We start from the raw sequence: 24,738 nt of genomic DNA, 5'->3' as shown, positions 1-24,738 counted from the left end.
CTTTTTCTGACATTCCTATTTGTTTGCCCATCTTCATAGCTATTACTTTCTCTTGGCTTTTAAAAAAAATTTTAGTTTAAGCTTTTCATACTTGAAATTTTATATTTTTCTTGAGGCATTATCTGTGATACTTTCTTCTGTGTTCTTCCTAATTTACTCTTCATTTCTGAAACATCATTTTCTCATTTTCAAATGTCTTGTTCTAATTACCTTGTTTCTGATTTATTCCAATTCTGACTTCTGTAGTTCTTTCATTTTGTTTTAGCTTATTATTAAGTGTTAGGTTACAGCTTTAACTTGTTTTGTGAATGTCTTTCTGATGTTTGTGTATTGTGACATTATTTGACACCTCATTCATTCATTCATTCATTCGAGAGAGAGTGCATGCTTGCAAGAGCTGGGGGGGAGGGGCAGAAGCGGGGAGAGAGAGAATCTTAAGCAGACCCCATGGCCAGTGCAGACCCTGATGTGGGGCTCAGTCTCACAACCCTGAGATCATGACCCAAGCTGAAATCAAGAGACGGATGCTTAACTGACTGAACCACTCAGCCGCTCTGTTCCTTTATTTCTTATGAGAGTTGGGATTCTCTCTTCTTGCTACTTTTTTAAGTAAGAAGGGTTTTTATCTACTTTTAGGAGTAAGGCATGGGTCAGGATAATTTTTTTATCTTAATGGCATATGCTTCTTATTCACTTGTTCAGGAAAAGATGGAAGAGATGGGCATATTCCTTATGAGCTTCTGTCTCTGCTACCTTTCTCCTTTACCTGGATCTTCTCTTTGACTCCTAATGCATCTCGGTCAATTTAGACTTTTTGGGCTGATGCTTTGACTTAGAAGGTGCTTTCTTAGTTTGGGCCCAGACTTCTAATAATTCGCAGCAGAGTGAGAACCTTCATGTGGCTCCTTTGTTTTCAACTTTGAACTGAAGACTAGTTGGCCTCTTTGAGTTTTTGCTCTTCTTTCCAGAATGACCTGCTAAGCTATCCAGAGAGTACCTGATGATGGTTTTGTATTACTTTCTTTGGGCTCCCTTCCCCCCTCCTCTTTGGTCTGCACATTATCTTAAACGGCAGTCTTTATAGTTGCTGGCAGTTTATCCTTACCCACTAATACTGGTTTTGTGATAGGCTTTTGGTTTTGAAGTTTTTTCTTGTACTGTCTTTTTATTGGAGAGATCTACAGAGACTTGAAGATTAAAACAACTGTTTCCAGAATCTTCTTCCCTTTATTCTTTGTGTGCTCTGCTTGATATTTCTAATTTTTAAGCACTTAAATTTCTCTCTGAATTTCAAGTATCAAATTGATCTATAAATATAGATGATAAATTTAGGAACTTTAAAAGATTAGTCTTGATTTTCATTTAGGGATTTCATTCATATAATAAAGCCAGGGTGTATGTGGATGTTCAAAAGAAAGAAGTACCACTGATGGGGTGCCTGGGTGGCATAGCCTCTTAAGTGTGTGAATCTTGGTTTCCCTCATGTCATGATCTCATGGGTAGTGAGATCGAGTCCTGCCTTGGGCTCTGTGCTCAGCATGGAGTCTGCTTGAGATTCTCTCTCCCTCTCCTTCTGCCCATCCTGCTTGTGCACTCTCTTGCGCGAGCACTTGCTTTCCAAGATATTTAAAATATTTAAATATATCTTTAAAAAGGTGTTTCTCAAGCACCTCTTAATTGTAATATACTCCTTTGAGGAGATATGTTGGACTTTTTTAAACTAAGAGTTAATGTAGAACTTACAAAAAATAACTGTGTGTCCCGTAAACTTAGAGAATCTTGGTTGACTTGGAAGGAGATATCATTCATAAGTAAAACATCTGTCCTGGCTTCCAAATTTGCCTAAAAACCGTTAAACCACAGAAGGACTTAACAAAATGTTTTTTCTCAAACAGCCACAACACTAACAATTAGAGTGCCTTTAATGTGCCAGAGACTATGTCATGTACCTTAATCCTTTAAAATAATCTACCCCCCTTATTTTACAAATAGAAGAAAACTCTGGTTTAATGATTTACCTGAGATCACATAACTAGTGTGTGCAGGTGCTAACTGATTCATTATGATTTCTACTAAATATCCTTCTAAAAATAGGTAATGTAAAAGAACTTAAAAAGCAGATGATTAACAGGGTTTATAGCTAATGTCAGGAAGAAGTCCCCTTGTAAGGAATTGCTTAATTTTATATATTTTTCTCCCCCATAAGGGCAAATTTATCTTGTGTCATTTTTCAGCCCATAACTTACAGACAGACACAGAACACCCCACTTTCTAACATTTTTATCTCCCAGAGCTTTTGTCTCACTCTGAAAAGAACACATAAAAAGGCTGAAGTCACCAGTATTGAAATCAAGGCAGATCATTGAGGTTGTGGAGCTGCTCAGTACACAGTGGGAGGATTGTCTTATTAGCATGAAAAGAAAAAATGATTCTCCTTGAAACTAAAGGAAGAGATAGGGTATGTGTGTTTTAATTACGTATGCTAGATTTTTGAAACATACCTTAGGAGGTGAACTGAATATCTAAACTCTAATGATGCACACCAAATACATGAAAGAGGTTGGTTAAAAAGTAAAATAAGGAACTAAGGGACACCCTACCCGCCCTCCATACACATGAACATTTCACTCATACTTGAATTTCAAGGCTTTATTATCAGGCTTGTTATATTTCTTTGACTCCTTAAGGAGTTTGAAGTATTTCCTGGACCACACCTACTTTAGAGCCAGAGCTCTCCAGATGTACATGAGATAGTAGTGGAAGAATCTGTTCTCATTATTTTCTAGTTCAACAAATGTTGAAAAATAGTTTATGATATATACTGTGCTGAGTAAGAAGGGATTTATAAGTAAGGGATTTATAAGAATGTGGTCATTCTTCATTACTCCTTAATTCCCTAATTTACTTATCAAATAATACATGCCTGTTAAGATTTAGTCACTGGATATAGGGAGTTGAACTAAACAAGTATGGTTCCTTCAAGGGTTATCTCGAACATACTGTCAACTTGGGGATAACACAGAAAATGAATACAAAAAGATGTTTAGTTACTAATGGTGATAACTATTCTAAGCAAAAAGCGAAGTATGCTAATGTGAGAGAGAGCCCTGGAAAAGCATTTAGATTGCAGGAGGGCAGTGAGCTAGAATCTCTTGCCAGATGGGACATTTCGTTAAACTTAGAAGTGTAATCAGGAATTAGCTAAGAGAAATCCAGGAGGAAGAGTGTGTGAAAGGCATTCAGATAGCTTTGTTGAGTGGGCTGAAAGGAAACTCGTGTGGTTGAAGTGGAGGTGAAGTGTTGGGATGTGGGGACAGGCTCTGTGAAGGTTACTACGAACTGGAAATGACGTAAACCAATTATATCTATAAAAAGACTATATTGTCTATTGCTTCTTAAAGTAAAATTCTGTGGAAGACGACATGTAGTATTTAATATTTTCCTACATCACATTTACCCTTACAAGCCCAGGTCTTTTCAACCCATTTTTCATTCATATAATAAAAGAAATGAAGTTCTTAAATAAAGAGTGCTTGTCTTATATTTGGAACAAACAGGATCTGTAGGAAATTTTCTTGTTTTTGCTTATCCACTCCTTCCTGTTTCCTGGAGCACATAATTTCATTACTGTTCTGTGTAACCACCAATGACTAGCAGAATATGACTGAGACGTATTTGTTTTCTTGGGAGTAAGGAAGGAAGGCATCCTTTGGTTTTGTTGAAGCTGTCTGTGATACCGAGTTTATTTTGCCTAATGCCCTCAAGGTTGTGTCCAGTGAATATATGGATCTCTGCTTTTTCTTATAGACCTAACTAGATCAGCGTATGACATGCTAGTTAAACAAAACATCAAAAATAGCAAATGAATTAGAAGAGCAGAAATGAAAGAACAGAGCAAATTAAGTCATTACAACATGGTAAGATCCATTCGAAATGGGGTTATTTTATGCTTATTTTGACATATAACGCAATATTTTGCTCTAAAGATAAAGGATTTGTTCATTTTTTGAAGCTGAACACAGTGAAGTACAGTGAAATAACACTGTAAACACTACTGTGGGACCTCTGACTGAACAGTACCAACACAATTAATTCAGTTAGAGTATGTGGTTTTGGTGTATATACAAGACTACAGAAACTAGTTGAAGACCATCCAATTAATTTCTTTCAGTTTATTTGGGATGTTAGCCAGATTTCCTGATCAGTTTTCCAGAGGTAAAAAAAAAAAAAAAAAAAAAAAAAAAAAAAAAAAAAAAAAAAAATTCAAAATTATTGGACCACCTAGTTGCTTGGGATGGTATTCATTATATCCATGTTGTATTTAATAAAATTAACAGTTTATAATTGCAACTGCTTGTCATAGTTTTAGAGTCATTATTAATGAGGGAGTAAGTATAATCCTCCTTAAATACCACTTTGTGTACTTTATATACATATCTACGTCTTTTGTCTCTGTATGTTTTTGAGTCACAGGCACATAATGAAATATTACCCTTTCTCAAGGAACCAGATGCTTAATTTGGAAAAATGCTTTTCTGCATCCTTGTCCACTTAGGAATGAGGTCATTGTTCACAAGTTCTAGACAACTGTTACGCTGAGTTAAAAGCAAAAGAATACCCAGCATTTACTTTGGGGCATATATTTGTAAAAATCAGCTCTTCTAATTCAGGAAATTAATTGATTTGACATACATACGTGGTAAACATGTTTAGGAGGAAAGTCTTTATAAAAAGTTGAAAAAATGTTGTTTGGAGTGTAGGTTATAGTTTCTATCCTTAATCAGTTGATATCGATGAATATATATTCACTAGTTTTTTATGCTATTTAAAGTGAGATAAAGTTTTAGACCTTATTTACTGTGATTTCACTTCACTTTATTGATTTTCTTGGTTCCAAATAGGATACATGTTTTTAAAGTATCATTTTATACTTGGAATTACTGTGTCTTCCCTAATGAGTTTGGAGATGAATTTCATTTCAACTATTTGCATGCAGTATAACTATTTTGAAATACCATAAAGTAGTTTATTCTATTGTTCTGTTGGCTTTAGCTAAATAATGGCTCTGGGGTTTTTGTTGTTCCAGGGAAACTGAACCAAATATATCCATTTGAGCTTGTGGTCCTAATAAATTATCCATGGCATCTTGTTTCCAAAGCCTGGAAGTACTTGCCTGCTTAAGTTCAGATCTCTTTTTCTCTTGGGTGGATACTACATCCTTTCAATGACTGTTCAATGCCCGTGAGTCAAAGTCTATACAGTTTGACCAGTTATTTGATCTCTTTCATAGTCTAGACTGAACTTTTCACTCGCTGTGTTCTATTGTATCTTGCTCATGCCTTGAAATTCTGTCATTTTCTGTCCTTTTCACTTAGGATTCTATTTAATTCTATTGCCATCCCTGCTAGTCAGCTTCAGATTTCATTTGAGGCTCAGTTTAATATAATTTTTTTCATGAAGTTGTCCCCATTTTTCTGGTTCTTGGACTTCCTAAGCTACTCATCAGCAGTGGTGTCACTCTGCATATTCTGCCTTTTATTGTTATATTCTTATACCCATCTCTTTCACCATTTCTTTTATCACTGATCCTTGCACAAGGCTGTGTATATGGTGAGAACCAGATACATAGTTGCAGTTAATGGTGATAGGATGATGAACAAGCAAACTTCTGGAAAACCTCTCCACCTGGACGTCAGCCAAATACATTTCTGGAGATAAAGAGGTAGCCGCTGGGCATCCATCAATCATGCGAACCACTGAGAGGAGTTTAGAACACGAAGTACACCCAAGAAATTCTAATTGATTTCCCAGCCAGAAGACAACTATTTTCACAAAAGGAGGGAAGGGAAGGGCAAAGAGCAGATGTTGGAGAGATGAGATGAACTGGAGTCAGCAAAAGTGATGAAGTTGAAGTTGGTGTCCAGTGGCCTTCTGACAGGAAAGGAGAGAGAGAGAGAGAGAGAGAGGGAGAGAGAGGGAGAGAAAGTGAGTGATGAAGAAATGAGCTATGCAGAGGGAGCTCTGAAGTGGGGTGAAGAAATTGGTCCATAAGCAACACTATAAGGTTTGTTTTTTAGAATCTAAAATAGGATTCTACATCAATATCTGAATCTACCTTTCTTTGTTACGTGGACATAATACGGCTTAAAAAATACCCTGAAGTGTACATGTGTTCACACAGTTCTGAAATGTCACATGATTGTTTGAGTTACTTTGTCTAAAAAGTAATTTATCTTAATATTATAAAAGCATTTTGGACCTATACACTAAATAATGTATATTCAATAGGATACTAATATGCAACTTATAATGAAAAGTTGTATGAGATGGAAATTTTATTCTCTACATAAATATGGGTATTACATTTCTTGGTAGAGAGGAAAATACAATAATGAAATTTTTTTGGTGTACTATGTAGGATTTGAAAAATTACAATGGTAGCATTTGGATTATACAAGCGTTGAGATGGTATTAAATATTTCCTAAAAGTTAATCTAGTGGATGCTTCCTCTGTGATAGAAGAACATGTGAAATCACTAAGCTGTTCATACATGATTGTAGCTGATTATGGGTTCTTATGGTGTATTTCATATCTAATTTAAAATTAAAGACAGTGGAAAAGCAAGGTACAGAGCTTACTGAGCTGCAAATCTGGTTTTAATATATACCTCCCCTTATCTACTCATTTTGAATATACACTTGTCACATTTATGGTATGATAAAAAATATTAAAACACTGATTAAAATCAATTTTAGTATTTCCCTTGTAAAAAGAATGACTATATTAAAGCCTTAAAGTTGCTAGAATATTACTGCTTTTGGTATGACTTATTGATTCACAAATAAATGCTGAATACCCAAAACTAGAACTCTCCATCTAATGCAAGATTGTGCAGTAGCTATGCTTTTGACTTACTTGTATAGATAATTTTTTTATCTTGGAGGTTGGCTGGTGTGTGCATCGTAGAATATATGACGACATCCCTGTCCTCTGCCCACTAGGTGCCAGTAGTAATTTCCTATCCCACCTGTGACAACTGAAAATGTGTCCTGATATTGTTGACTTTTCTTTGAGGACAAAGTTGCCCAGAGTTAAGAACTACTACTACAACTTGTTAGGTTTCGTGAATGCTCAAATTTTACAGTGGGTTGGGAGTGAAGCCATATGTATTGTATTTGTAATTTCTAATGAATGTATAGCTACATGCAATAAACTATAGTCTTCGGTAAACTATTTAAATCATGTATAAAACTGACTTGAAACTTTTTGTGGTGCTGATTCTAATTAATTTAAATCTGTGATGTTTTGACTAGAATATAACCTGTATGTATTTTATTAGTGCATAATTATATAGGAAATGGGCTCTAATTATACTTCTGTATATACCTGGACAGTGTCTATGTTACTTAGAAAAAATTAAAATTTTGTAGATTATGCTATAAATTAGATTATGCTATAAATTTGGTTAAGAATTTGGGGAAAAAAACAGTTGAAGTAGTTCTTTAATTGTACTCGTGTATCTGCCATACTGATTAAATCAAGAGATGGGTACTTTATTTTACATGATGCGGAAATGCAATGGCTTCAGTAGAGTCAAAGTTAAAATTATCTTCTGATGGTTATATGGAAGCACACTCTTGAGTATATCTACTGAAAATGAGTGTGAGATTTTAGATTTTAGGTATAATTTAGATTATCTCCAACCTCTTGATGCTTCAAACTGGGTTCCATGAACCAGTTTTAGCAACATCAACTGGAAGCTTGTTAGAAAAGCGGATTCTTAGGCACCCCCCCCAACACACATCTACTGGAATAAAAATCTCTATTTTTAACAAGGTTCCGGGGGATTCTTATGCATATTGAAATTGGAGAAACACAAGTCTAAACTTGATTTCATCTTTCCAGTATGATGTAAGCTCCACAAGGACGGACACTTTGTGTAGTTCATTGCTACGATCTACGGTCCGGCTCAGAGCCCCCAACAAATACTTACTGGTTGAATGAATGAAATGCTAATCCATCAGTGGATAGGATATTCTCTTCTTGCCTTTTATATTTTTAATTAAGACAGAAGGTTTGTTTATGTCATCTTGCCAGTACTCAGCTTCCAAATGTTTTATGCATTACCAGGAAAAAATAAAGAGGTCATATTACTGCACATACCTTTTTAACATATTTTTTGTCATTTACAAAATGACAAAATGGGTAATACAGAATAGGCCTGCCAAAAAATACTTAAGAGCTAAAGCCAGTAATTTCTCATTTTACTATAAAATTGTCCATTGGTTATATAAAGTATAACATTCTATAGTGAAACTCAATGGGAAGATAAGCTTGAGCAGATGTGCATTTGCTAGATTTACCTTTTTTATAGACAATATCCAGCTTTGGATGTATACTTTGTAATGAGATGGGAGCCTTGAATTTGTTGTGGTAGTGCTCAGGTTTGTAAGGCTTGCGGTCTGTAGTGTCTATTCCACAGTCCTTGTATTTGAATCAGAACCATAATGGCCTTCAAAGGAATTTTAACAGAGAGAGGGGGATGTATAAAGGTGGACTCTTTAAAGGTTTTATTACCACAATAATCATTTCTGCTACCATCACCAACTACTTGGCATGTATTAAATGCAGTGGTTCAGACATCCTTGACTGTTTTCCAGGATCAAATGTAAGAACCAGTGTTGGAGGACCTTACTTAAATACTTGGTTCCCAGTCCAGGACTCAGAAAAATGATCTGAGTTAGGAGCAATTAAACTTCTTAGTACTCAAATGACTTTGTACAGATGAGGTGTTCCTCCTGAGCTGACTTTGGAATCTGTAGTATCATTCTCTCTGAGTAAAGGCCTTGTGACTTTCATGATGAGGTAATAGTCATCTGGAGTAAACTGACACCCAGTGTATTGTGGAGGTTAAGGAAACGGGCCTGGGGATCCAAGAGACCTTAGTCTGAGTACTACCCCTCACTGGTTGTATGATCTCAGACAGGTTATTTAAACTTCTCTGCTTCAGTTTTCATAACACAAGTATAATGATTTTATCTATCTATCTACCTATATATATGTGTGCTTTGTGATTTCAATAAGATAATTGTTTAAAGTATTGAGTTAATACTTAAAAAAAGTAAATACTTAAAAAAATATGTGATAGACTTCACATAGACTTTGGACTTCTATAATAGTGATTATTGGGGGAAGTCCTTGGACTCAGGCATAGAGGCAATGACCATTCATTATGTAGCATTGCAAAAGGAGCTTAAGGGCTAATGTTAGACTCCAGTCTTCGTGCACTGTGGCTTTTAAGCTGCATAAGCAAGGGAATACCAGCCCTTCCCCTGGTGTGACAAGGTACTGGGACCCAACATTGTTGTGACATGGCAGAACCTTGGTTCTAGTGCTGTTCTGCCTGCCCAGCATTTAGGACTAAGTGAAGGTCAATAGGTTGTTTGATATATCGAGTGGGCTAGGGGTCTGAGTCTTTGGTGGCAGCTTGTGAAGTAGCAGGCTACTGGTATGATGTACCAGATCCCGTTGATGTTCGGATGTCCATAGTTTATATAACATGGCAGAATGGTAATCTGGTTTATTATCACCTCAAAAGTGCCCTAAGATTTATTGCCTTAAAGCTTTTTTCCCTCTAAAGCTTCCCAGGAAGCTCACTTATAGGGAACAAGTTCTGGAAAAGTTAATCCTTAACTCTCATGTGTTAATTAGCTTTCTTATCAATTCTGAAGAGTTTATTTTACTGATGAGTAAACTGAGCCACAGGGCTTAAGTAGTTCACCCAAAGTCACACAGAAAGCTGGTTGCAGAGCTAGATTCAGAGCCAGGGACCTTGGCTCCAGAGATCATGCTCTTAACTACAAAAAGAGCTTTAATGCTGAATCTTAAAAAAATAAAAAATAGTAAATGCTCAGTGTTAGGTGAACGCAACCTCCACAAAAGCCTAAAAATAACCGTGAAGTAAAGATTAATTGGCATTTTAAAAGTAGAAAATAATGAATGCTTATTAAAGGAGTTTCTCAGGTGAAAGTTACTAAAAATGGAGAAGGAGACTATCTGGGCTGTTAACCTCTGAGGGTCTAGGCACAACATTCACACACCAGAGATAAACACACTGAGTGATGAACTGATGGCCCAGTCTCAGCAGTCACAGTTGGCAGAAGATGCCTTTCAAAAATGTGGGTTTGCAGTATAGAAAGATACTTTTTCCTCAGCTTTATTGAGATATAATTGACAAAATTATACACACACACACACTAAGATGTACATATACACTTTGAAATGATCACCATGGTCAAAGTAGTTCACATATCCATCACTTCATGTAATTATTGTTTTTTGTGCTTTATTTTTTTGGTTTTTGTCAGAACTTAAGATCTATCCTCTTAGTAAATTTCAGGTATACAATACAGTATTATTAATTATGGTCATCATGCTGTGCATTAGGCTTCCAGAACTTAGGCATCTTGCATAAGTGAAACTTTGTACCCTGAGACCAGCTTCTCTCTATTTCTTCTACCCCACAGTCCTTGCCAAGCACAAGACTTTTGTTACTATTGTCTACAGAGTGGAAAGTGTATCTTGCTCTGACTTGCTGGTTTATGCCCACATTAGTGCTGTTGTTTGGATGGGAGGGAGGTGAGAAATTAATGGAATCAGATTCAGTGATGGTCCAGCCAACATGTTCTGTAAAAGAAACACTGACTTTTCAGAAACACATTTTGGAACCTCTGACTCATGGGACTTGAACCAAAGTCTTTCCGCCTTAGTTAAGTCTTAATTCTACTTGAAATGGAAAACATTTTTCGACAACCCATCTCCTTTTCTAATAGCCATGCTTTAAATAGTATTTTTAGTAGGCAGGTGGTTTCACATTTCGTCAATAGTAAATCTTCTCTAAATTCTTATTTGTCATGACGTAAGGAAAGTACTTATGGTTTTTTTGGTTTTTGGTATACCTCTTTAATTTTACTGAACACACTGGAAGGTTGTTTTAAATTTTGTTTAAATGTTCTTTGAACCGAAATATTTACAGAACAAGGAGTTCTTTTAGCCAGCAGATTTTTACATTTGTTGTGTTTGAGTGTGGAAACATTAGGAATGACAGCATGAGATGATACCATAGAGCGTTTTCATAAACAACTGAACAGCATTGTCTAATGCGGTCTTTGTTTATTAAAGGTGTCCAAGACTCCTTTGCTATATTTAGGTAAATCTAAGTTTTATTTTTTATTTTTTAATTTTTTTTTTAAACTCAAGCATGGAAAATATTTTCTGGTTGGGAGAAAAGGAGTATGAAAAAAAAAAGAATTACACTTAACTGGAAACAGTTCTTTAGAGTGCCAATTTCAGGAAGAAATCAATTGCAGCATTATTGTTTGTTTTTAAAGGTGGTAAGAAAACGCTACTATTTAACACTTGTGTGTGTATTTCTGTCTTAGTTCCTAGACCCTAGATGATGAACCTTTTAACTGGAATTTTAATTCATTAAATAATAGTAGAACAAATATATTTTAATAATAACAAAAGTTAACCTTGGCTGGGTACTGTGCTTCCATGTATCTGTATCCTGTATTCTAGCAGCTACGTTGTATTTATTAACTGTTAATAATTAAGTTTAAGAAACAAAGCTTTAACAAGGGAACAAGTATATGTTGAAGTCAGTATGGGCTGAAGCCATCGCAGAGCAAGAAAGGGTCCAGTGTTTGTGATAATAGAAGAAAGTGGCCATAAAGAATATTTTTGTTGACAAGTAGTGTTGGTGAGTGAAGTTGGATGGTTAGGATTTGAACAGAGTATAAGTAGATTATGGAGGACTTAAATAACAGTTTTACAATTTGAGATTTAATCTAAACACATACATGTAAATATGTAATTGTTCTTAAATGTTTTTAATTGAAAAAATGAAATGAAGCTCAGTTTTAGGAATATTAAACATTTATTGAATACTTTTTTTTTTTTGAGCATGTGTAATATGCAAGTGCTGTAGACCGAATGTGTTCTCTCCTACAGTTTATATGTTGAAATCCTAGCCCCAGTGTGGTGGTATTAGGTATTGGGGCCTTTGGGAGATGATTAGGTCATGAGTGTGGAGCCTTCATGATGGCGTTAGTTCTCTTACAAAAGAGACCCCGAATAGCTCCCTTGCCTCCCATAGTCTATGTGATGACACAGCAGGAACACTGTTGTTTTTGAATCATAGAGGGGACCCTTGACAGTCCCTGAATCTACCCCAACCTTGATCTGCCTCATCCTGTTTTCTAAACCCCACCCATGGATCTGCAAGGCAATGGTGATTATCCAGATAATCCTTAAATTTTAATTGAGGGAAAAGCAGATTGACCGGCTCAAATGAAGGCCAGGGAAAAGTCAGAGAAAATCCTTTAAATCTTTTTGGTACAGCAGCAGAGGCAGGGAAAATTTTTAGTGCCCACCATTTTTTAACTCTGCAACTTGTGAAAAAAAAATTAGTGAACTCTATAATTCATACAAAAACATAATTGCAGCACATGCAAATCAGATTTTAGGAATGTGAAAGAAACATCAAGGCTTTCCCTATCCCCAAAATATTCTCATAACTTTTGTTCTGTAGAATTCAGTAAAAATTTGAATTCAAGAAAGTTAAAAACACACTTCAAAGATGGCATTGCAAGAGATTAATACAGCTATCAGAGGAAGTAAGACCAGAGCAACACTACATTAGAACTACTTAGCAGATGAGAAATAGAATACAACTGATATCAGGTTATTATCATAGTAGGAAACTTGAGATAATTACAGGGTGCTCTAAGTCAGAATTAAAGAGAATAGATAAGAGCGATGATAAAGGCATCCAACACAGCGATAATGCTTATTCTCGAAGCTAGAAGAATATTTCCTTGAAATAACTGGTTCTGTGAGACCAAATGGGCACAGCTGTGGGAAAAATTGAGGGATAACAATTGCCAAGTAAGCATGTGCTGATTTTGGTCAGGATTTTTAATTTCCTCATAAAGAATTCTTCAGATAGGGACCTAGGTGCAAAAAAGCAATCAAAATGTAGAGAAAAACTCTGCTTGACCTCTTGCATCTCTACAATATTCAGTATCCAAACACAATGAAGCTGTGCCTATGAATTTTGGAGGGAATGCAAGTGGAATCCAAGAATATGACCATCAGCCAAATTGTCCGTTAAAAAGATGATGGGGGGGAAAATAAAATACAACGTCTACATGTATTATTAGGACTACTGATGTTGAGATCTACCAGGTAACAAAATGAATGGTGAGTAGGTGAATGAGAAATGGAGTATCAGGATAGTACACAATGCTTGGAGACACTGGAACAGTGACTACAAATCTGTGAGGGAGAGAGTGAACCAAACTTATTTCCAAACAAACTCTTCTTTGAGTCTAAAAGCAAAAACTCAACATAAAAATGCCGAGACTTTTGTAAAAAACAAAACCAATTAAACAAACTCCTTGCAGATAAGGTTCATCATAGGAAGACGTGAATTAAAATGAAGAACTTAGAAAGGTAGAAATTTTGTGTAAAAAGTGTTTTGGGATATAGATATGTCTACATAGTGTATATTATGCTTCTAGAATAGAATGTAAATTTAATAAACCCTGTCAGGGTAAAAATGAGTGACCAGAACCAGGCTTGAGGTGGAAGTTAAAATGTGCTTTTTGTTTCCCTCCCATAGAAGGAGGTCAACAAATACTGACAAATAAATGTGTTGCCATTAAAAATCCACTGTCTTAATCCTCTCCATGCTACCTTTTCTTAACATTCAGAAGCTTAGTGCTCTGGGAGTGAAAAATTATCTGAAGCGTAGCATCATCTTCAGGTTTACTCTACTCAATTTTCTTTCCTAAGTGGTTAAAAAGAAAAAAAAGACACAAATGTCATCTCATTAGAATGTATTATTGCTTTTGTTTCTGCATCATTTTGTCCTACTGCATGAATTAATAGAGTTGTGGGAATGGTGTTTAACGTTGAAGTTACTAGGTAATGAGTGATATTTTGGGTTTTTTTTTTTTTAACATTTTTCTAGTTCTTGGTTTTAAGAACATAGACCATTTTTCTTGAAAGGACTTATTTTCTTAAAAAAAAATCTGTTGTGAGTTGAAATACCTATTAAGTATTTGCTAGTGGTAAAAACAGGATGTTTATGTGCACAAGGATCTCATACCTTGTCCTTTAGAATTTTCTCCATTTCAGTACTTAAACGCTAAATATCTCTCATGTTCTCATCCTAGACCTAATTTACATGTATGGAAAAGAAAATTCTAAGTCAGTTTTTAAAATTCAAATTTCATTCACATTTGTTGAATTTGTTGTTAAGATCTGATGATGTGATTGTCTTATTTCCTATCTGTCAAGTCAAACTTTGCAGGATCTGAGGAATTATATGGTATGTGCATGCAGACATTCGTGCTAATATCTTAAGTATTGGGGTAAGACCTGAAACTCTGTGGTCCAAGAAAAGACAATTTGTTACAGCAGTAGCATTAAGGAACAAAACAGGGTAGCATTGATTTTCTGAATTGTAGTTCCTTCCTACAGGGAAATGCAGGTGCTGTCCCAGTGGGGTGCATTAAAGAAGAATCTTACTATTGGGGAGCATTTGCCTTATTTAGGGACTGGGCAAACCAGCACATCCTCTTGTTTAAAAAAGACATTGTCTTTATTATTCTGGAATGTCAAGCAGATCTGCCCTAGGGGGAGAGAGGACTCTACCTTTATTTTCTGGAACATAAGCAAATTTGCTCCAGGAAGAGACATACCTATCTTTGCAAATCTGCCTGCTGTGCAAACAGCTTTGAAAAGTCAATCTGGAGTAAATTAGCTATTAATGCATTTGAAAATGTTTGGGTATATGAGAAACCCCTTGGAAAATTGTCTCCCTATAATATCTAGAAGATGTGATTCCTTGAACAAACTAAATGTTGCATAATGAAATCCAGTTTCTTCCTATTTTATTATCCATATAGGGCTGATGCATATGGAACTGTTTTGTTAATTTTTTAATGTTCTCTCTGAACTTTGTACTCAATAAGAACTTTGTGTTTTTTAAAGATTTTATATATTTATTTGAGAGAGAGAGAGACAGAGACAGAGAGCACAAGTGGGGAGGAGAGGGAGAAGCAGGCTCCCTGGGATCATGACCTGAGCGGAAGGCAGACACTTAACTGACCGACTGAGCCACCTAGGCGCCCCTCAATAAGAACTTTAGACTGAAAGAAAAGTCTTGAAATTTATGAGCCAACTAATTTGTAGCACTGCTAAGACCTCAAAACCTTTACTTATCCTTCTCTAATATTTTGTCAGAACTGCATAGAATTAGGATGAATTCTACTTACTGTGTAAAGCCGTTAGAAGTACAGGGTTTAATGTTTTACTAAGTGATAAGCTTTCTATTTTAGAATAGTAGATTGTAAAGACTTCTAAATGTAATGCCAGTATTAACCCCTGAAATGTGACTTTCTGGGGAAATTAGAATAATATAGATAAGACACTTACCTTGTTTAGTAATTAAGTTTTTGTTCATATCGATGTAAGAAGAAAAAATGGAAGTTAATTAGAATATTGAGCAGTATGGAATAAAAATGGCATTAGGAAAATTTTTCTTTTTTTAAATGATTTTATTTGAGAGAGAGTATGCATGTGCACAGGGAGGGGCAGAGGTGGAAGGAGAGGGAGAAAGAATATGAAGCAGACTCCCCACTGAGTGGGGAGCCCCAGTGCAGACTCCATCTCACAACCCTGAGATCATCCCCTGAGCCGAAATCAAGAGTCAGATGTTTAACTGACTGAGCCATCCAGGAGCCCATCATTAGGAAAATTTTTGTAATATGTCTAGTACTCTAGATCTAGTCTGGGACCACCTCTATTAATAATCTCTTCATCTCTTGCTATCATTGTCGTAGGTCAAGTTTTATTTCTTTCGTACTTACACTATTATAATAATTTCTTACTGCTTTTCCCACTTCTAGTCTTTTCAGGTTTAGTTAAATCTATGCAGCTGTAGAATTTAACATGTTTCCAGAATCATCCAACTATCCCTGACCAACCTTTTAATAATAATCTAGCATTTTCTGCAGTTCATCCTTTGAATAAGAAAAAACAGTTATTTGGTTGTCCCTGCGTATATCCTATACCTTTTCTTATTTAAAACTATTTACTTTAGCTATATCTGTGTTTATCAGAATAGTAATCATTACTCATGGAGTCGTTCAAATGTCTTTTTCTTAGTAGCTTCATAAACTTGAGCCTGAATTATTTTATTATTATGTATGATTCTTGGCTTTTATGTCTCTAGAAGTTTGGTGCTCATTTGTAACTGTCATTTAGGTTCTGGTTTGGTCATTCTAGTTTATAAACTACTTTTTCTTCTCTCTCTCTCTTTTTTTCTTTTTTTTTCTTCTCCTCCTAGCATGTAAAAGTCACGTCTGGAGCTCTCTGTCCTCCTTGCAGAGATCTTGAGCAAATCATCTTAGAGCAATGCTACAACTATGTTTGTGTGAATGTAAGTAGTAAAAGCACTTGAGGATCTGTATAAATGTAATGTGGAAGATAATTTTTTTCTTGATTCTTAATTATTTGAATTTAAGTTTTGATAGATGAGTTGTGTTATTTGGAATGCATTTGGAAGTTTTAGTTTTTAACTTATGGAAAAATAATATTTTCTAACAAGCTAGTTCCCATAATGAGAAGAGAGTGTATTTCTTTAGACACCATTTTCAGTTACCTGGTATGAAGCAGATAAGATGGAACATGTTTGAATTAATGAATAGTTTAAATTTTAATAGATATGACCTTAACAGATATCCTTTAAAGTTGTTCAAAAAGTGAAAACTAAGCTTGATAAATGTTTTGAATGTTTATGTAAAAGCTCTCCATTTTTTTCTCTTTAATTTTTAATTATCCTTGGATTAACTTTTAAATCATTTGAGAACTTATTTTCACTTTTATTTTTTTGGCTTTTCAGGTTATGTCCTTTGATTTTGAGGAAACCCGGAGATTACTGAACATGGTTAAAGAGAGTAATCTTTCTGTTTTATATCCCGTTGTTGTTATTTCAGTAAGTGAATTAATGCAAATTTTTTAAAAAAATTTAAATTCAGATTAACATATAGTGTAGTATTGGTTTCAGGAATAGCATTTAGTGATTCATCAACTTATATACAACACCCAGTGCTCATCCCAAGTGCCCTCCTTAATGCCCATCACCCATTTAGCCCATCTCCCTACCCATCTCAGTTTGTCCTCTGTAGTTAAGAGTCTTTTATGGTTTGCCTCCCTCTCTGTTTTTATCATATTTTATTTTTCCTTCCCTTCCCCTATGTTCATCTGTTTTGCTTCTTAAATTCCACGTATGAATGAAGTCGTATAATTGTCTTTGACTGACTGACTTTGCTTAGCATTATACTTTCTTGCTCCATCGACATTGTTGCAAATGGCAAGATGTCTTTTTTTTTTTTTTTGGTGGGGGAGTAGCAGAGGGGGAGAGAGAATCTTAAACTCCATGCCCAGTGTGGAACCCAGTGCGTGGCTGGATCTCACAGCCCTGAGATCATGACCTGAGCTGAAATCAAGAGTCAGATGCTTAACCACCTGAGCTACCCAGGTGCCCTTCATTCTTTCTGATGGGTAGTAACTTTGTATATATATATATATGTGTATATAGATATCTATATATATATATGTGTATATAGATATATAGATATATATGTGTATATAGATATATAGATATATATATATATACATAAAGCACATTTTTTTTAACCAATGCAGATTTGACTCTTCAAACTTAGGCTCCCTTCCTTGAAATTCATTTTTTTTTAAACAAAATTTCATCCTTGAGGAAATGCTTCCAAGCTTAGAAGAATCTCCTCTTTATGGATTCTTGAGCTTATTCTCTTGCTGTGACCTCTAAGACTTGTTCCCTTGTTACTTCAATTACTTGTTTTAATCGACAAGTTTAGGAAAACAAATAATCTAGCAACGGATTTCATTTCTTTTTCTTCATTACCATTACAAAATATACTGCTGAGTTGACTAGTTGTTTGTGTAAGATGAAAGAACTTTATTAGCATGTTAGCAGAATGCCATTGAAAAAGAACTTCCAAAGTTAAAAAAAAAAATTGAAAGGGAAAATATGTGGAAGAAAGTGGACCGTTTGATAGTTCTCTGTCATCTGGACAGCAAAAGTAGAGTGAGAAACAGGAAAGAAAATTTCTCAAAGAATGGCCCATGAAAATTTTGGGGAGGTCTTTCCTGTGAAAGACTAAAAGTGTATGTTCAGTATACCATTTACTTAATTGGCCTATTAAACTGCACAGAAGAGGGGGATCTCAGCACAGCCAGGAAGGAATAAAATCAAGCTAGCCTAGTAGTCTGTGGCACTTTGCCGTGGGAAGGGGTTCCAAATGTAAAATTCTCAAAACATAGCAATTGTCGAGCTTCTAAAGCTCAGGCCCATCCCATTAGTGTAGGAAATTAGTTCTCCTAGGTAAGATCATTAGTACAGAAGGAAAAGATAATTTTTACTACAAATAAGTTGTAAGTCTAGCATTGCAAGTATAAACAAATTAGCAATTGGGGGAAACTGATTTCATTGGCCTATTGTATTTGGTTATATACCCTAAAGGTAAGTTTCATGAATCCTGCTAATTATGGAAACTCAAGTTCCACAAGTGATTGATTTTATTGGATATTTATGCCTTTCACTGGAGTGTTTTGTGGGACATTACGACCACAAAATATACTTAATCCTGGAAGACTCTAAGGTTCTGTGGGGTACAAGTAGGTTAAATATTCTGTGTATGGCCCCCTCGTCCTCCCTCTACATTAACTTGCTTGGAAATCTCCTTCTATGTTGCTAGATAGTATTATAAAGTTTCATGTATCACTAGCATGAAGGGAGCAAGGGCTTTAACCTCAGAATTCCTCAGTTCCTTGGTCAAGTTACTCAACTTTCCTGAGGCTCGCTGGCCTCATTTTAGAAATGAGCCTGATAACTACTTCTTAAATCATTGTAAGGGTTAAAATGAACGAACGAACGAACAAACGAATGAATGAATGAATGAATGAATGAAAGCATAATCGGAAAACGCAGTTGCTGTCTCTTCTGCAGGCATGCAACACTGCACGTAACAGCCTGGCTCCTCCTCTTTCCATTTTGGATGAGCTGACTCAAAGGTCACTACCACTGCTCGAATTTGATTCCTGAGGTTGAGTCAGACATTTTTCAACATTCTATTAGATACTTCAGTTTGAGTACTCTGTTATCTTCTCATACGTACTGTATTAGATCTAACACAAAAGCATGTTTCCTATGGGCCGACTTTTCTTCATGGCAGTAGTTGTGGCAGGCACGGGGGGAATCCGTGCCATCTGTGAATTTTCTCTTTACCTTTTGCCTCTGCCTTCTGCCGTCAGGCATGCACACCTGTGTACATGCATACACACAGATTTAAAACTGTTCTTCTTTTCGTTGCAACTATTGTATCTCAACCTCTGTTCTTTGTATTTTTTCCATAAATATTTAAATTTAATTTTCCATTTATTAGTGTTGAGTTCTATTTTATGTATCCCAGTAAGTGCCAGAATTTTTTTTCCCCACTTTCTGGTGTTCTGTATTAAACTAAGGAAAAAGATAGATAATCCTCTAGTTAAGGAGGAAATGTCTCCCAGAACTACTTTGAGGATAGTACTATTATAAGTATGTATGCTGTAAACATTGTGAAATGTTACTTAAGATAGGAGAGTTTGTTACTACTCCATGAGTAAAATTTGTTCACCCATTCTTTTCTCATTGTATATAGGTAGACTCAATGTAGTGTAGGACTATTAAAGCTATTATTAAACTTAATAGGAAAGTGTCATTAGAACACATATAGAATCTGTATCCTTAGGATGGACTGAATCACTGAAAAGGTAGAATAAAGAACGCTGCCTTTCTGGATTGACAAGCGAGTGAATTTCTCTGTATTTTTGAATTGTCCTATAAATGATCGTAAAAGGCATCATCCTATTTCTTTCTGATAGTACTTTCCCCCAAATGGCTACAAGGCCATTTCAATGTTCCTATGACTTAAAATTGGGCAGAACCATTCAGGTATTCCACAAATTAGTAGTTGTGTGTAAAATATTATTGTAATTGCAAAATACATTAAAGATTTAAACTTGGGTGCAAGTATCTGGGGACATAATTTGCACACAATCAAGTGGAAAAATACATATATACATGTCTGGGGGTATAAGTGTGCACACTACATATGTATGCAATTAGATGTTGTAATAGGAAGCTTATAGACTATGGTGTGCCTACTTGGCTTTTATTGGAATTACTTTGCTAGAAGATTAAATCATACATACCATGGGAGATTTTTTTGTTTGTTTGTTTGTAATAAGGCTTTTGTTAAGCAATTCTAAATTCTGAGGATGGTCAAAGAAGAGTTTGTTTATTTGCTTCCCTGAGCAGGTAGGTTTTATTTACCAGAAAATAAATCTAAAATGACATCAAGGTCATGGAAAAATACATCCATTTTTATTTTGGAGTTATGTGATTCAGTAGTTATTGAATGCATATACTGTAAATGTTTAAAGACCTATTCTATGTGATGGTGTATCAACTTCCAGTTTCAGTCCATCTGAGCAGAGGAAGGCTTAGTAGGAATCAGGCAAATGCGAAGTAAAATTGTGTTTAATTAGGTATTTGTGAAGGTTTTTTTAAACTGATGGACTACTTAAGGTGGTCATTTGCAATGTGACCATGTTTGACTCTACAAGGACAAATTTTTGGAAGAAATGAGGCTGAAGTTAAGCTGGGGCATTTGTTTGGCAAAAACAACACTTGATCAGGTTTTAAGTGCCGAAAATTGGTTGATGTCTGCCATGCTGGTGGAGCCCACATTGTCTCTTCTCTTCTTTTCTTTTTTTTTTTTCTGATGATATGTTAGTCACCATACAGTACATCATTAGTTTTTGATGTAGTGTTCCATGATTCATTGTTTGCTTATAACACCCAGTGCTCTCTCATTTTCTCAAGGAGATACAGGAAAATATATTGGAATTCCCTATTAATTGTCATTCAGTAGTCATTTAAAAGGTACATGTGACCTTCAACCTCATCTGGAACATAATAATTAGCTCCTTGGAGGGAGCTAAGCACTGAAGGAGTGACCAGTGAGTGTTGTTGAATTTTTGGTACGTAGGTATTTATTGTAATCAGATTTTATTTCAGGGTGTTGATTATCTGAAGATCAACTTCTGTGTTAGGAAATACTGACCGTAGGAGGTTTCTGTTGTCTAAGATAAACTGACAGGTAAGATGCTACTACTTTAAGATCTACTTAAAAAGAAGAAACAATGTTTCACATGAAAAGTGGAAAAAATAATTAGGACTTTATCTTAAAATAACTGTTATTTATTGAAATAATTTCATCTTTTTTAAAAAGGAACATCTTTGCTTAATCTTGTGAACATTATATAAGTTGTGGCATGCTTCATTTCAAGTGGTCATTTTTACAAAAAAATATTTTTGGACATTTTTAGTTTTGTAAAAATATCTTTTATTAATACATTGTTCAAAATTCTCTTTGGCACCATCTGTTAGGTCATTATTCTTAGTTTCTTTATTTTAAGCAGTCTAATTTGGCCAAGTTGTCATTTGTCAATGGTGTTGAGTAGGATTTAAAGAGTTTACCAATGTTAATTTGATCAACTTAATAAAATCCAAAGTTTTGGTAGATGTAACTAATTTTATTGTAATTATATCAAATCATGAGAATTGTTCAATTTTCTGTGATCAGCTAGAGACTGATAATGTTGACAGGACTAAAATAGATGTTATTCTTAAAGTGGGCAGATATAGTTGTGGGGGTCAGTTTACAAATTTTTATTTCTTATTGAATCTATGTCTATTTTGGGATGACATTTGTTATGCTATGTAGCCTTTTAACTGTGAACCTTTGGAAACAAATAATCAGATAACAAGCATGTCCTGTACTAGGAAAATGCTCCTAACCTGAAAGAAAAAAAAAGTGTTTTTTTTTTTTTTATTAGAGACTGTTGGCATAAAGGAATTTTAAAAATGTAGATTATTTCCTATGTCTTTTAACAAGAAAAACCTTATAAACATGAAAACCAAAGGTTTTTTTTGTTAAGCTAAATTGTGTAGGAGTTATGTTTTGAGAGCCCTTTTCAAATGTCATTTCTGGTGCTGTTTAATCTATCATTCATTATAAGTTATCAAAGAACCAAGTTTTTATCTTGAGTTGACTAAAGTTACTGTTGGCCTTCCCTTCTTTGCAGTTACCAGTCGGGGGGGGGGGGTATACAGTTAGCGCCTTCTTCAGATTGCAACTCTCAAGAGGATTATCTGAAAGCTTTCTTTGGAATCACCTGATACAGTATCTATCAACATGGGACATGTTCATTTCTTTATTTTCTACCCCTATCGTGTGTTTTTGTTCACTATATAAATAACTGAATAAATATTTAGAAAATTCAAGTAATATATTAAATGTGTTAAAATAGTAAAAGGTAAATTCATAAAGTTTCTGATCTAAAAATCACTCCCTCCACCAAAAAATAGGCTTTTACCTAAACTAAACAAGACTCAAAATTGCTAAGAATCTGAATTATAGGCTGAGTTTTTTGCTTAGTAATTAATGATCAGGGAGCTGTTTTTTTCCAGCAATGGAGAAGAGAATTTCAGGAAGCAAAAGTATAGCTGTTTTCCAGCCAAGATTATGTAAAACCAATTGTAAAACTTTCAAAAAATTCCTTTCCAGGTGCAGAAAGTAAAAGAGATTTTAATTCATTTGGATCTGACAAGGTTTGCACAAAACATCCTTTCCTACTATTATCAGATGAGATAATGGACAGTTTATTCTTATATGAGGCTTATTTTTTCAGTAAGCAAAGCTGTTTCATATAATAGACACCAAATGAAATGTTTAATTTTTTAAAGCGGAAATTGTCAATACACATAATTAGAAGTTCAAAACTGAGAAATGAAGCAAACTCTATACTTTTAGTTGATAAAATTTTTTTATCACTTCCTCATTACAGAATAATTTCATGGCAATTATCTGTATAATTGCATAAGAGCTCTAATTTTTTTTTTGACTAGACAAAAATTTTATTGGTGCTTTATGAGAGATAGGAATCTTTTCATCAACTTAGCAAAAAACAGAAATTATCGTATGGAATTTTAATGCTTTAAAAAACATAAATAAACCTTGAAAAGTGCCAAATTTAGTTCTAGTTACTGGGAAGTAGTTTATTGACATAACAGATCAGAATATATGATCTTTAAAATACTTCAAAATGTTTAATATTTGAACATGTCAGCAAATAAAAAAATAGAAAACCACCATCCATTGACACTTGATACTTTCACATCTGGGGAAACTGTCAGCGATGTAAATTGTTTCCAGAAGCTTCCACAGCTCACCAATGGCAGAGCCAAGGACAGAATCAATCCAATGTGCAATTTATCATATACACTTGTTACTTTTATGCTTTCGTGAATGTGTTAAATAATATGGAAAAAGGTTAAAAATACACATACACACATATATGTATTTAATATTCCTTCCAAATAAAGAACAAATGACAATTGGAAAAACATATTGTTTCGTTCTTTTAAGTGCTAATGGTTTCTTTCTTTGCTTCACAAGGTATTGGCTTTATTGAATTTAAGTTATAAAAATCTGTGGTCCTGTTAAATTTCTTACCAGATCCTAGACATGTATCTTCGTCACCTTTTACTTAACTACTTATTGTATACATTTCCTCCTGTTAACCCTATTACTACTAGACTGAGAAAATTCGTTTTTAGGTCACACGTTCTTAAAAAACAAAAGAGAGCTGGCTCTTGTAATTCTCCCTGCCATCATACTGGATTTACTTTTTATGATGTGTATGTTTCAGGCCCCGAGTTTGTGTTTATTTTTGAATAGATATTCTGTGTGTGTGTGTGTGTGTGTGTGTGTGTGTTTAATGGCCAAAGAATGACCAACAGAATTAGTCCAAATCCTTCTATTCCAGTCTTAACCATTTTGCTACTGTAGTTCTTATTTTTCCTTCAGAAAATGATGATCTTACTGAGTACTGAATTTTTTGATGTTTCACTTAGGATACATTAAGGTTTTTACTTTCATGGTTGTGGTTAGCTTTAGTGGTAGAAATGCAGTCATTTCCATGAATTCTACAAATGTTTTCATTTGTTTTCTGGTAGTAAACAAAGTCTAAAATATTTCCTGCCTAAAATAATAATAGTTCAGTCCTGGTGTAAAATACCTTGAGAACCTTTTTGAAATTTTAGTCATGAAGGGATTCATACTGAGCTCCAAAATGAGGAATGATGAAATCCTTGTACGAAGTGGTGAATAGAAAGAATTGTCTGCTATTACAAGTTTTAGGGGATCTTTGCTTATGGGTAAATGGTTAGTAGAAAGTTTTTGTTGTAGGATATTAAAATTCCCTGAGATTAGTTGTGTTGGGCATGTAACTGATGCTGTGTCAGGAAATGATTGTCCTGGGGCATACCTTGCTAGTTTTCATTGATTCTTGTAATGAATTATGTTATTTTCAGATAGTGATGTTCTAATAGAATATACAAATGGAACAAATTCCAGAGTACTTTTTCTAAGTTTAATGAATTAATTTTTCCCGATTAAGCACAGGGTTTGAAATTGCTATTTATTTTCCTAATTTGTGCAGTTTACTGAATTCAGTCA

General features: G+C 34.8%; 1 protein-coding gene across 5 annotated transcripts in view; it reads left to right on the top strand.

Moving 5' to 3' along the window:
• CRPPA (CDP-L-ribitol pyrophosphorylase A) overlaps positions 1 to 24,738 on the top strand; it is a 305,622-nt gene that overhangs the window by 140,390 nt on the left and 140,494 nt on the right. For all 5 annotated transcript variants that reach the window (XM_057304543.1, XM_057304542.1, XM_057304541.1 and 2 more), the window contains 2 exons: positions 16,419 to 16,511; positions 16,974 to 17,066. In XM_057304543.1, the coding sequence (XP_057160526.1) occupies positions 16,419 to 16,511; positions 16,974 to 17,066 (186 nt within the window). The remainder of the gene's footprint in view (positions 1 to 16,418; positions 16,512 to 16,973; positions 17,067 to 24,738) is intronic.

The sequence above is a fragment of the Ursus arctos genome, unplaced genomic scaffold, assembly GCF_023065955.2.
Source record: "Ursus arctos isolate Adak ecotype North America unplaced genomic scaffold, UrsArc2.0 scaffold_3, whole genome shotgun sequence".
Taxonomy (NCBI): domain Eukaryota; kingdom Metazoa; phylum Chordata; class Mammalia; order Carnivora; family Ursidae; genus Ursus; species Ursus arctos.
The sequence above is the reverse complement of the archived record's forward strand: the minus strand, read 5'-3'. Positions and strand labels throughout refer to the sequence as shown.